Source organism: Hemibagrus wyckioides, linkage group LG27, assembly GCF_019097595.1.
Source record: "Hemibagrus wyckioides isolate EC202008001 linkage group LG27, SWU_Hwy_1.0, whole genome shotgun sequence".
Classification (NCBI taxonomy): Eukaryota; Metazoa; Chordata; class Actinopteri; order Siluriformes; family Bagridae; genus Hemibagrus; species Hemibagrus wyckioides.
Genome location: NC_080736.1, coordinates 8,054,392 through 8,068,848, shown reverse-complemented (window position 1 = coordinate 8,068,848; position 14,457 = coordinate 8,054,392). Strand labels below are relative to the sequence as shown.

Below are 14,457 nucleotides of genomic sequence, written 5' to 3'. Positions count from 1 at the left end.
AGTTCTTCTGCACAAACCGGTTTATATCTAAAAGGATCGATTTCAGGATGTTGATACGTTATGTGTGCATTAATATATTACATTAAAGATCAGACGTTATACAGGCAATATTATACATAAAGACATTATACAGACTGTACATGTACGCTGTACATCACCTTGAGTTTGTAGTAACTCTCACAGGAAGAATCTCCAGTGTCATTCAGGTGGATTTTGCCTCTTTTATGTGAAAACACATCCCAGATGCTCATCCCTTTGCCATCTTTATTCCAGGCTCCCTCAGACTGATATGCTGAGCTGCCAGCACCCCAAGAGAATCCTGTCATATCATTAGACATGAACCCAAATTAACTTTATTTATAAAACAGCATAGGAATAAATTCGTCCACTAGAGGGAGCCAGTTTAAAAACATTAGATTACTATCTCTGATAGGGTACTCCATCATTCATTTAACTTTAGAACTGTTATAGATCACTGGGTGCAAAGGGACATATGTCACCATGCGTGCACACACACACACACACACACACACACCTAGGGATAATAATCCATTAGCATGTTATTGGGAGCTTGGAAAAACACACACACACACACAGTAACGATAGCTCAGTATCAAACCCTGGAGCTGTGAGGTGCCAGTGCTACTGACCATATCACTGTGACCATGTTACATGAGATTTTAGAAATCACTATATGATAGGTTACTCAAAAGGAGACAAAAAAATCTAAATGTTACTCATAATATCAGAATTCACCACGTATACTAATTAAAAATAAAATATGTTTAATTATTTCACATCTGTTATGACTCAATAAATTACTACATCGTTACTGTTGAATCTGTGTTATGCCTTTATTGGAATATGAAGTTTTACCAGTAGGGAACGTTCCATACTGAAAGGATCCCTTCTCATTCTTGGTCCAGTCAAAATCCTCAGCTGAAGAAACGTGCAATGCCAACACGAGAACATGGCACAAGCTCAGAAGCGTGTGCTGTGCCATTGTGTTCTGTTGGTATGTGTCAGGCCTTCAATAATTATACCTACCAGATAGATAAAACAACAAAAACAAGCTTTTCGGTATGTAAACCTCTTTAGGAAATACAATCTCATCACTAGATCTACTAAACAGGTAAATTTATCATCAGTCACTTAATTTAGGGCCTATTAAACCAACAATCTGTAACATGTATTACACTTAATGATGATTGAATCTTCTTAAGCTGTTCATTATCACCATAAAAGCCACATAAACTTACTAGGCATAACATTATGACCACCTGCCTAATATTGTGTTGGTCCCCCTTTTGGTGCCAAAACAGCCCTGACCCATCATGCATTCTGACACCTTTCTATCAGAACCAGCATTAACTTCTTCAGCAATCTGAGCAACAGTAGCTACCTGTTGGATCAGATCACACAGGCCAGCCTTCACTCCCCACGAGCATCAATGAGCCTTGGCTGCCAATGACCCTGTCACTGATTCACCACTGTTCCTTCCTTGGACCACTTTTGATAGATACTGACCACTGCAGACCGGGAACACCCCACAAGAGCTGCAGTTTTGGAGATGCTCTGATCCAGTCGTCTAGCCATCACAATTTGGCCCTTCATCAAACTCGCTCAAATCCTTACGCTTGTCCATTTTTCCTGCTTCTAACACATCAACTTTGAGGACAAAATGTTGACTTGCTGCCTAATATATCCCACCCACTAACAGGTGCCATGATGAGGAGATCATCAGTCTTATTCACTTCACCTGTCAGTGCTCATAATGTTATGGCTGATCGGTGTATTTATCTACTGTACATATCCATGTATTACAATCTATTACAACAAAGAAAACACAAAAATCACTTGCACAAGAAGCGTCTTGCGATTTTTCAGTTTCGTAACTTACTCAGAAAGATTCGGAGCCTGCAGGTATGTGAAACATTCATGCTAAAGAACACTGTTTCTCACCTGCAGTCACTGATAAGTGTAAAATATCTTCCAAACACAAATTAGACCAAATGAGCATGTGTTCATTTCAGCCAGCTATACAACACACCGACACAGAATACTATCAGAGAGAGGAGGTAAGTCAATTTATCCAGAGCTGTCAATATGAAAGACATCTCAAAAGTTCAGTTAAAGATCTAGATGTGCTCATTTAGTAGTTATTGCTAAAGTAAGGACTTATCCCCTTCGTCTCTCTCTCTCTCTCTCTCTCTCTCACACACACACACACACATATACAGTCATACCTGCTCTGCTCCTTGCATTTGTCCCAAAATGCCAGAATGTAACCCAAATCTCTAGACCTATTTCATCCTCACATTGTTCTCCAAAGGTGCTGTTCATCCACCACAAAGTAGAAGCGAAACATCCAGCAGCTCCTGATGCTATTCAGGAGCCCCATGACCCACACGCTGACACAAATACCCCCTATTCACGCTCAGCGGCGTGAAAAACTAAAAGTGCTGGTGCAAACAGGTTTCAATAGAGACACAGATTTGATGCTGTAAGCAAAGTAATGTTAATGAGGATGATCCAGCAGCTGGCAGGGTTCCACTGGAGGTGATGAGAAGGAAAAAAGCTTTAAACATACTGTACAATCTGCCAAATGATTTATAATGCATTCATTCATGTATTCATTTACTTTCCAGACAAAATCGTTTACCTCCATTTGTACCTGCGAACGTTAATCTACCACACGGTATCTCTGCGACGGTATCTACAGTACAGTAATTATCCATTTTACACACACTAATTACAGCTACATATCTAATAAATATATTAACAGTCTTTATAATGCATGAGCATTTGGACAAGATTAATAAAACATGGAGTACTGCATATTAATGTAGTTTGTTATCATTAACAGTGCTTTATTAATGCTCTATATGATCTGTTGATATTAAACTAATGCAACATTTTATTGATCTGAGCTATACTCGTGTTTGATACTGCACTCACATTTCCATTTCTGGCATTTGGCAGACGCCCTTATCCAGAGCGACTTACAATTTTATCTCATTTTATACAACTGAGGGTTAAGGGCCTTGCTCTAGGGCCCAGCAGTGGCAGTGGGCCCTGGGATTCAAACTCACAACCTTCTGATCAGTAGTCCAACACCATAACCACTAAGCGCTTAGAAACTATAAAAAGTTTAACCATGAATTACTAAAACTATAAAAAATAAACTGTACAAAAGTACTGTATTTTAAACATTGGTTTAATTTGATCTGAGTTTATTAAAAGCATAAAGGTCCATTTTGCCTGTGGTACGAAAGCATCTCGCCTGTGCTCTTTCTCGACTGTAAAATATACTCTTGATTTAATTCTTTCTAATTGCATTTATTTTAGTTGTAAAAGATTAATAAATCTCCAAATTCAAGAAAAATTCCCAGTTTGTGTATTAATCATTAATGCTTAGTAATGTTTGGTAAGAGAGCAGCGTTGTTGTAGCAGTACAGAAAACATGCTGAACTGGTGTGGAAAAGTGTTGGCACTGCAATCTTTTATTTGTGTGTGTGTGTGTGTGTGTGTGTAGAAGAGGTTATGACAAAATGTCCCAATTCTCGTAAGCATATGACTGTATTATTTCACATGCATTAAGTGTGTGTGTGTGCGTGTGTGTGTGTGTTTTCTGGTCCTCCCCACATCTGTGTGAATTTTTCCAAGCTGTCACCTGTATGTGTTGTACTCTGTGTTTAGCATATCAATGCAGAAAAGCTGTAGAGAAACAGATGAAAACACAATGAGCATTCTGGTACTTCCTTATTCTCTCATGCCGGTGTATTTAAGGAGCATTTTTGTTCACTCCATGACTGGAAATGAACATCTTTACTAAAGTCCCTGGAATAGCCCAACAAACCAGGTATGTTTGTGCTATGCTCAGAAGTGGGAGCAACACCAAAAGTTGCAGGCTAACTCTGGATTAGCTTCTGGCCGTGAGCAGGGATTTGATCTGACGTCCAAATGCATTTAAATAATAATACCACTTGATTTGATGTGGATTCATGTGTGAATTTGCCTAATTGATCGACTCAGATACAGCCAGGGTATTCAACTGTGTATCTGCAAAATGTATATTTGAATTTTAACTCTTTAATTTGTGCTATTTTGCAACTTGTTAATAAAGTTATAAACATAGCAGCTCAAACATTTGCACTGTTCATTGTTAGAGTATCACCTTGAACACTTTCGCCCTCTTGTTCTCTCTCTCTCTGCCATACATATATATATATTCTAGATATATTTTTGCTCATGTACTCTGCTTATTTGTCACCTACAATGTGACTATGTATAGTAGCCTATATGAATCTAAATATACCCATGTATTTGTATCCGTCCCTGCATGGCTGACTGTGATTTTATCCCTCTTTCATAACGCTGTAGCAAGCTGGGGTCTGTGCTCCAACGTGCATTTTACGGGTCCAGTGGGAAGGTGAGTCTTTTCTTTTCACTGCACTTTCATGAAATAAATAGTTGTAGGGTCAAATGCACTAGTCCTAGTTTATGACTAGAAGATGTGTAATTGTAGAAACGCACAAGCAGATTCTAGAGCAACACTTTTAGTCAGGAAGGTTTTATCTGTGTGCCTCCAGAACACTCCAGTCTTTTATATATATATATATATATATATATATATATATATATATATATATATATATATATATATATATATATATATATATATCGTCTATTGAAAGACCATTGTTTAACGTTTTCTAAAGCATGAATTGAATAGAAGGAAAATGTGTGCACTCATGCCATGTGTCAGGTGACCCTTTTTGAGCAGAGGAACTTTGCCGGACGGCGATTGGACCTCAGTTCAGACTGCCAGAAAGTGAGCGACAAGAACTTCCCTGAAAGATGTAACTCCGTGCAGGTGGATAGTGGAGCGTGAGTATACAGTGCACACACACACACACACACACACACACACACACACAAAGGAGGTCTTCACCTCCGAATCTCAAGTGTATTTACTGAAATGTTTTTATTACTAACCAACATAGGTTCATAATCATAACAGGCTACATTTACTGGACTAACTCGGACAAATATCCGATAATGATCAACAAGGCTATGTCGAAACCCGCTGGAGATGAAACAGCAAATTCTGTTGTGTTCTAAATCTCTTTATTTATTTATGGGGCAGCTCAGGTTATGTTTGCACACATGCAGCAACACAGATAAATGAAAAACAAGATGCATGGCACAAAATCATGGAATAATATGATAAATTGGCTAAAATATAACTGTGAAGATTATATTTGTTTAAAGATTTCTGTAGCATGCTGTTTACACGACTTGAGTACTTTGGTTACGGCTGAAATCAAATAATAATCATGTCACACATATATTAGAGTAAGCCACATTAATATTGTAAAAGCTAGTTAAACCAGTAATTATCCAAGGAAGTGGCACTTGCTAATGGTTAATAAGAGTGCATCCGAGTGCATATTTAATGATAACTGCCTGTAATGTAGCACAGATCGAATCTGTCACTGTCCTTTTGAAGATATGTTTGGATTCTTGAGACCTCTTTAGTGAAGTGGTCTAAACCATTATAGCCATATTTACAGATGTGCTTATAAACTTTGCTAATATGTGGGTGTGTTTGTTGTGAGCAGCTGGGTGGGCTATGAGCATGAGCACTTCCGTGGGCGCCAGTATTTGTGGGACATGTCTGATCGGGGAGAATATAACTGCACAGATAGGTGGTGTGGTCAAGGTGACCACATCGCGTCTGTCCGCTCTGTGAAGCAGGTGAGACACGCACTTAATCCTTTATGAATACATTCAAAACGTGCTTTACGTCAACAAAATTTCCTGGACTGTAATGAGTTTGTGGCTTATGCAGGATACAAACCCTCCACGTGCTCAGCTGTTTGAGAGACAAGGTTTCTCCGGGAGAAAGACCGAGCTTCAGGACGACATCCCTAACCTCATGACAAGATATAACCTGAACAGAGCCTCCTCAATCCGGGTGCTGGGTGGAGCGTGAGTGTCTAATTCTAATTTATTCATCATTTACATCATACAGACTTCCTTACTGCTTTGTGAAACAGTCAGAAATCATCTCACATCATTTTTCAGTATACTATATATACATTATTACTCAGTTCATCTTATTTAAATGTGTGTGTGTAGCTGGGTGGTGTACCAGGAGCCCAATTACAGAGGATCCCACTATATCCTGGAGAGGAAAGACTACAGTAACTACTCAGACTGGGGAGCTCAGAACAGCACTGTGGGCTCCATGCGCAGAATTCACTTCAGCTGAACTCCTCCTAACCCTGTACTCCAACCCTGTTAAATCCCTCCGAAACTCCCCCTGACATTTTTACACTCAAAATACAAGCCACAAACAATCCACATTATTTTAGTAATAAACTTATGAAAAAGACAAACATGGTCATCTTGTGGTTCTTTTTTGAACAAAAAGACTGCTGAACATGAAACGTGCAGTTTGAAAATAAGTGACTGGAGTTTGAAACCCCTGCATAGGCACTTTTGACTGCCCCCTTGTGGTGTGTTCTGACGTTTTGCATTTGTATTAAAAAAAAATTGGTAATTTGAAACCATCACTGACTACATTGTAAGAGAAATGGGTTATTCCAAAGTCCTTTAGTTACTGCAGGCTTCTTTATATTTTTAACAAATATTTGAAACTCTGACGCTTCATTATTTATTGAAAGGTGGAGTCTAGGCTCGATACAGTTCCAGATACGAACGATTATTTCTAGATCCTGCCTGAGTAAGTAGTTATTTCCTTTCCAGCTTTATGAAATATTATATTCTCAGATTTGATTTTCAGGTTTGAATAAATCCCCATAAAAACACCTCTCCATATTAAATCCAAACAACTTGGATTAGCCCTGAAGTCTAGGAGATGCATGCATTAATGTAGGAGATGTATGTATTTATGTATTAATCGTCTGGTGTCCTGTCCAGGGTGTATTCCTGCCTCGCTCCCAGTGTTCCTGGTATAGGCTCCAGATCCACCATAACCCTGACCAGGATATAGTGTCTAATGAAGAAGAGTGAAAGGAATTCAGGAACCTAACATGTAAGAAGTTTTAAGCTCAAGACAAGTCTACAAAGCCTTGCACAAGTGCGACTTTTTACTGCTATATGAAACTATTCTAACCACTTTCAATTATTAAGATAACGTCACTCCTATGAATCATCCATCTGCTGCGATGAAGACCATGCATGCACATAAGGGTTAATAATTCATGTGACGGCATATCTGAGTTTATCAGCATATCTTACTGACCGTAATCTTGATAGCATCAGTTGTTATGGGCCTCTGGCAGTAGGCTATAAACTCACTGTTCTCACCCTGTGACCCTGAGCAGTGCTTAAAGAGCTTAAGTCCTCAATGCCCTAAACGCTTCAAGCACAGCTGTAGGCACTTCTGTGCACATGAGAGCATACGATAAGGAATTCACATGGGTTTAAGGCAGGCTTCTGGCTCCTACACACATGCTAGGTCCTGCTCCGTGTAGGCTACATAAGTGGTATTTCTGTGAGCCGTGGGAGCGACAGTTGCTCTCCTTCTGTTGGTCTGATGACACCAGGATCCATCTCTTTCTCTCTCCCTCTCTCTCTCTGTCTCTCTCTCGCCACTCATCCAGTCTTCAGCACTGGTGCTGAGATACAGGCTAATGCCAGCTGATGCCTCTATTAATGCAGGACTGGAAGACAGGAATGTAGCACTTTACGCTAGTCACACATCCGTTTTGCAGTTTCTCACAGAGAGTAAGCTTCGAGTAACAGAACTGGGAAAAGAGTTGAAAGAGCGACTATCTGAACTCAGATCTCGTACACTACTGAAGCACGGTTTATAGTAATGCAGAACATTGCATAAGATGCACGAAGAGTATTGTAATGTCTCGTTATACACAACTTTGATGAGCTCTGGGTTTTGTTTAGGCCACAGGGAAAGAGCATGGCTAGAAAAGAGAGAACACGAGAGTCATTAGCAGTGGAAAGCTGTGGTTAGACTCACATACTTTATGTTTGAGGCAACTAGTTTAAACAGAAAAAAAAAATGTGGATCTGCTGTCTTAAGTTTAAAAATGCCTCACAAAGCTTCCTTTCTCTCTTTCTCTCTCTCTCTCTCTCTCTTTGTCTTTTCCTCTTTTCCTCCCTCTCTATCTCTCTCACACCCACACATGTACGATTTTTCTGTTAGAACTAGCTCTGGTGATGATGTGGTTAGATGGACGGGAGGGATCCTGTGTGTTTTTCTTTGTAAGGCAGTTGGTCACAGTCGAATCTGTAAACTAAGTGACCACCCGTACGCTGAATTCTTCCTGACCTACACGCAGTTATGAATGATTTCCGTGACACGCCTTCTCTGTCTCTTTCACGTTTACACACACACAAAGCCCACAGTTCATATGCTATCCATCAAACCTTCAATCCCCCAGATGCTTCTACACCACAGTGTGTTTACGTGGTCAAATGTGCTGCTCTACCTCAGCTGACCTTCAGTAAAACCGATGGTCACTTATTTATGTCTCAACCAGTAACACACTCCCTGACAAGCTGTCATCAGCCAGCCACGATCAATAGGTTTCAGTTAATAAGCCACTGTCAATATTCTTCAAGCAGTTCATTCTGGCCAGAGAGACCCTTTTTAAGCCTCCGAACGTCAGCAAACCTTAAGAGGAATTCCAACCCACTGGCCTTTTCCCCTTTTTGATTCATTAACAGGGAGGCAACATCCTTTTTTGTGTTTTGCTTTGATTTAGCTGTCAACGGTCAAGACAAAATAACCTAAGATAAGACAAATCCATGCCCATTGAACATGAGGTGTGTTGGAGTTAATATGTTTGGGTTGTTCTCAAAATAACAGCATTTTAAATGATTGAAAACAATCTAGATAGAATATATTACTTTATACAGAATGTTAGTAGCACACAAATAATGGCCTACAACATCAATACACATCTAGCTTATCTAGTTAGAATAGCTAGCTCTTAGAGTTTTTAATACCAGAGTCTAGATCTGAATTCTGAATATTCTTAGAGGATTAGCCAAACCTGTACAAGCATGCCACAACACCCAATATTTTGCTCATCACTAAAGTTAGCTAAGTCAGTTAGCTGACTGCTAGTAAGACAGCTAGCATTCTCACACTTTAGTGGCATTTTAGCATCTAGGTCTCTTTGGGATTTGTTTACCAGCAGCCTAAAAAAAATGCACTGTAACGTCTAACTTGCTAGCTTAGCATGTAGGTTCTTAATGTAGAATATTTTAGGGCTCTTCTTTTAGATTACTTTTGGGTTCGGTTCGTACGTTTTGTAGTTTTGTTTAGATTTCTTTAGTTTAGTTTAGTTTACAGCATTTGGCAGATGCCCTTTTTCCAGAGCAACGTACAAAAGTGCTCTGAAGTCTCTGTAAATGAATACATTATTTGTCACATACACAATACAGCACACTGAAATTCTTTTCTTTGCATATCCCAGCTTGTTAGGATGTTTAGTTTAGTTTAGTACGCTGCTTAGTATAGTTTTAGATTCTTTGTTTATTTTCAGTGTTCTTGAGAGCGAGAGTATCCTGTTTCCTCGTTATAACTAGTTTAGGGTTCATTGTTTAGAGTAGCTAAACATTATTTGGTATTTTGCATTCTGGACATCATAGGATTAATCCTATTTCAAACTCACTTATGTACAGCATTCCTCAAGAGTCATTTTTCTCCGTCCAGCCTATTAGGGAAGTGCTGAGAAATGGTGCTAACTTCTTCTTCTTTTTTTTTTACTTTAAGTTTGCATGTGTATGCTGGCATGGTTTTGGGTGGCCACTGATTATACTTCTTGGCTGAGAAATACATGTGTGTTATCAGTGCATCTAAATAACACGACTCTGATATGGAGTCTGCCTGGTCGAATTCTTGAAAATTCTCAGCCACTTTTCCCTTTAATCTCATGCTAATCAAAGAGGTAAATTGCTTAAGTGGTTCATTAAGAAGCTTGCATTATTAAATGCATAGCAAATAACTGCATAGTTGCAAAATGACTCTTGAAGTCCATGCCCAGGGTCAAACACAAAAGCGCACACTTCAATTCAAACAAACCCCTAAATGCGGTGTGGTACAGCATTTCACAATGTTTTAAATGCACTGTGTTTGTGTTTTTGTCACAGGATGGAAGAATGTAGTTGCACGGTGGCAAAACCAATCCTCCAGAGGGCTTCCCCATCTGAGGTCTAACACTCACAGACCAAGTGCAACCCTCAGGCTTCGTCATGTGTGTGTGAAGAGTGTCGCAGTAAGCCCGAGCTCTGATCTGCCTACACACACACTCTCAAGCACTGCACAAACAAAACACTGACGCCTTGTCCAATTTTTAGCTCAACCTAAACTGGGAAATTCCAACAGCTCTGGTTCGCCTGGAGGAGGAAACAAGCACCTCCATGTCACTGAGGTTTACAGCCTAAGTTTCAGCCACTGTCATAAAGCGATGAAAGAGATCGCTCTTGTAAAATGACTGGCATTGCTGTTGACATTTTATTCATCTGAAGGGTAACAAATCACTGCATGGGGCTAAATGTTATCAAGAAAGCGACACAAAAATAGAAGTTATACCCAAACAGACCACTAGAGAAAAGAACATAAATCAGCAGAACAGGCTTGGGAAATTACGTATTTAATCCTATGCTCATTTTTACAGCCTGAAAATTATATTGGGAAACACTATTTATAGTAAAAATCTACTGGTCCTAAATACAATACAGAGGCAAAACTGATGACGAACGAGATTCTAAGAAGAACACACAACAACAAACTTACCACTTTATTAGGAACACCTATCAACCTGCTCATTCATACATTCATCCGTGCGGCATGTGACAGCAAGGTAATGCATAAAATCATGCAGATACAGGTCAAGAGCTTTAGTTAATCTTCACATCAAACCTCAAAATGAGGAAATTTCAGAAAGTGCTAATCACCTGGGATTTTCACAAACAACAGTCTCTAGAGGTTACCAAGAATGGTGCTACAAACAACAACACTAACAAAAAAACAAAACAAAACACTGTGTTATCTGAGATACTTTTCTGTTTACTACAGTTGTAAAAAGAAGTGGTTATTTGAGTTACTGTAGCTTTCCTGTCACCTCGAACCAGTGTGACCGTTCTGCTCTGATTTTTCTTATCCACAACATGTTTCTGATCCCTCTGAGCCAGCACTCACTGGATGGACAAAGTCACTGATATATGATGTGAAAATTAATTATAGCTCTTGACCTTCAATCCTTTAGTTAATGAAGGTCTTGATCTGCATGATTTTAGGTCATGCCCTGCTGTCACATAATTAGTTGATTGGATAATTGCATGTCTATAGGTGGACACCTAATAAGGTGGATATGGCAGCTCCGGGAAGTCTCATCAGACGTCTCTGAGGCTGAGGTCAGGATGACATACTTTGGTACATCTATTTTAAAGAATTCATGAATTTATTCTGAAAATACTAATTCTATCAGAGATTTTTTTTTTATTAACCTTCTAAACTTAAAATAATACTAATGCTACTATTAATAATAATATTTATGCATATGCATAGATCGTGATTGGTAACTAAGTTTAAAAATGTTACCATGAGGCTTGGAAGACTGATGTGTATGATGCTGATGATCATAGTGATTACAAGTTTTCCACCATAAAACCCATAATCTTGGTGGGGTTGTTTTTTTTTCTGTGAATAGATTAGGTCAGTGGAATCTAAATAGATTCTTCAAATGCAGTTTTCTCATTTTTACATTTCAAATCACTTTATAACTTTACTTGGCATTGAGAACCATGCAAAAGGGAAAGATATTTCAGTTCAGGAAAATTCCCCTCCAAAAAATATTTGAAATGTTTGAAATTCACCTTTGTGAAACCTAAACACCACATACTGACAATTTGCACCATTGTGCAGTGATTACACTAGGTTTTTATCCCCATTTGCCACACCCATCCTGTCAGATACCTATTTTCTAGCTGTAGATCCCCAGATACTGGTATAGCAGATCTCACTGCCCTTGCATGCTTTCTCTCAGCCAGCTCCGTCTAGGGTACGGTGAGATTTAATTACAGATGATCTCACGAGAAAATACCTTGCAGGGCTTAAATGCACATGCCTGCATGTCTGACAAGCTATTTCAGGATGATTATCAGGAAAATCTTGATGCTACAAGCCGGTATGCGGCGTGGCGTCTTGTTACGACATGCTTTCGGCTCTGTGGCCAACAGAGAAAGGAAATGCCTCAGGGAAGCTGCAAGCTCCATGATGAGGCCAAACTTGCATTTTCAAAAACCTCAACAGGAAATAGATTGAACGTATTTTGGCACTGTGAAAAAATGCTTAGAATAGAATAGAGTAGAATGGAATAGACATATCACTGATTATACACCCTGTTTGATGAAATGACAGAATGAGTTTAGTCATTAAGCTTCTTTGCAGCAATTACGAAAATAACTTAAGCCTAAATGACGGTAATAATGAGTCAAAGTGAATGAGCAACTGAGCAACATGGCTGAAGATTTGTGCTTTGGAATGTGTGTGTGTGTTTTGTCCCAGGCCCTGATGTGAACTCTCAGTCTGGACTGTGTGAGGCGACCACTGTGGCCACCTGTGAACCACAATTATCACCAACACTCACACACACACACACACACACACACACTAGACCAATTAAGCCTCCTGTACGCTCTCTTCCATTCAGCCATAACTAACAGACCTAGTGCTACTGCCAGGACTGACTCACTCTCATCCCTCTCACTTTTTTATAATGACCTTCAGCACTCAGTGTGTGTGTGTTTCTGTGTGTGTGTGTTTCTGTGTTAATGGGGACCGAATGTTCCACAATGTTAGGAATATCTGGCAGTTTTTATCTTCTGGGGTCAATTGGCTGGTTTACAGATTTTAAACTGATCTCCCAACTTACTAAACTAAACTGGCTGTTCTTCTTCTTCTTCTTCTTCTTCTTCTTATTTAACTACCTAATTATTTATTTTTAAAGGAGCCATCTGTGAGTTTGTGATTGTGACATTCAGGTGTAGGATAGCAATAAATAGTGGAATTAATAACTGTCAGTGGAAGGTCTTCAATATAACAGTGTGTGTGTGTGTGTGCGCGTGTGCGTGTGCACTGAGTTGGATGCCAAGTATAATCATCAATACCACACTTTTATTTCCCTCTTCATCCAGCCAAGCCCCAAAGAAATCAAGAATTTCAATTGTGCCTCGAGCCAAAGTGCAAAACATTTCTGAATATAATTGTCACTCGATGCTTTTTCAAACAAACATTAAAATCACAAATGCATATCTGAGATAGATCTTAAATAACAGCATATCAGAAATGATTAACACTTTCAGTAATATACCCACTCCTGTACAGAGGTGTTGAAATTTGCATTTGAAAAAAAAACAAAAAACAAAAATGAGTGAAATCTCAGAGTGAAGGTTTTTTTTTTTGTTTTTTTTTATTCAGTCTGTTTCTAATTAAGCCTGGAAGCTTCAAGCATGTCTTTAAAAGAGCACAAGCTTGTTTGCTTGTTTATATTCAGGCCCAGGCAGCCATGTGGAGACGGCAGTGAGGATCAGCCTGTGAACCAGAGAGCAGTTTTAAAAGGCTCAGCCCTGAAGTCATCAGACTCTCTGCCACCCACTGTGCTACTGATCCTATCAAACACAAACACAGGCCAAAGCACTTTACTGACTGACACACAGGCGTGCCACAGCCCTCCTCTCAGCCACTGTTCAGCCTTGGATTTCCGAAAGCTTTGACGCCCCTGTGCACGCCAACTTCCTTATCGTTTAGAGCTGTCTAAAAGCGGTTCAGTCTAAAAAGTTTTTCCTTTTATTTATTTATTTATAAAAAGTTCAAAAATAAAAAGCTAATAATCAGTAATTGAGAAAAATACCATAGAATTAGATGTCATATTTTACATGACAAAATATAAGATAAGTTACATAAGTTGTTGTTGTTTATTTTATTATTATTATTATTATTATTATTATTATTATTATCGGGAACGGTTTTATAAACGGTGACTATTCCATTTGCTACCTTTCCTGTGTTTCAACACCAAACCCAACACTGATGAATACTATTGAACTACTTAATGAGAAAATGACTGGGAAAATTTCGACACCACCTCTTTTAATTAGATTGACATGTTTATTACTTTTTGAATCATACTTTAACCTTCTCGACTTTTTGCTGCACACTGTGTCCTATGTAGGTTTTCTTTTCCGGAATACAGATTACAGCCACTTCCTGGAACCGTTGTGTTTAGTTTACAGGGTGGCTCTCTATGGCATTGCTTTTTACTTACTAACTTAATTCCAATTACTTAGTAACTTCACCCTCAGCTCCTTTAATGAGATTTTCTTCTTTTTAGGTCACTTCGGATAAAGTTTTTTGGTTTGAATCCGTGTATCCCCTTAGAGAGGAAAAAGCAGTGT

At 39.0% G+C, this 14,457-nt stretch overlaps 2 protein-coding genes across 4 annotated transcripts in view; one reads left to right on the top strand and one right to left on the bottom strand.

The window, feature by feature from the left end:
* lctla (lactase-like a) overlaps nucleotides 1-14,457 on the bottom strand; it is a 33,018-nt gene that overhangs the window by 4,720 nt on the left and 13,841 nt on the right. For all 3 annotated transcript variants that reach the window (XM_058381471.1, XM_058381473.1, XM_058381472.1), the window contains 2 exons: nucleotides 877-1,043; nucleotides 159-319 (listed from right to left, as the gene is read on the bottom strand). In XM_058381471.1, the coding sequence (XP_058237454.1) occupies nucleotides 159-319; nucleotides 877-1,003 (288 nt within the window). In that variant the 5' untranslated portion in view covers nucleotides 1,004-1,043. The remainder of the gene's footprint in view (nucleotides 1-158; nucleotides 320-876; nucleotides 1,044-14,457) is intronic.
* crybgx (crystallin beta gamma X) lies at nucleotides 4,379-6,353 on the top strand (the record flags this gene model as incomplete). The annotated part of the gene is made up of 5 exons (XM_058381378.1): nucleotides 4,379-4,432; nucleotides 4,769-4,890; nucleotides 5,625-5,760; nucleotides 5,855-5,994; nucleotides 6,145-6,353. Coding segments are annotated over 5 exons (585 nt in total), but the record flags the coding sequence as incomplete, so codon positions are not given.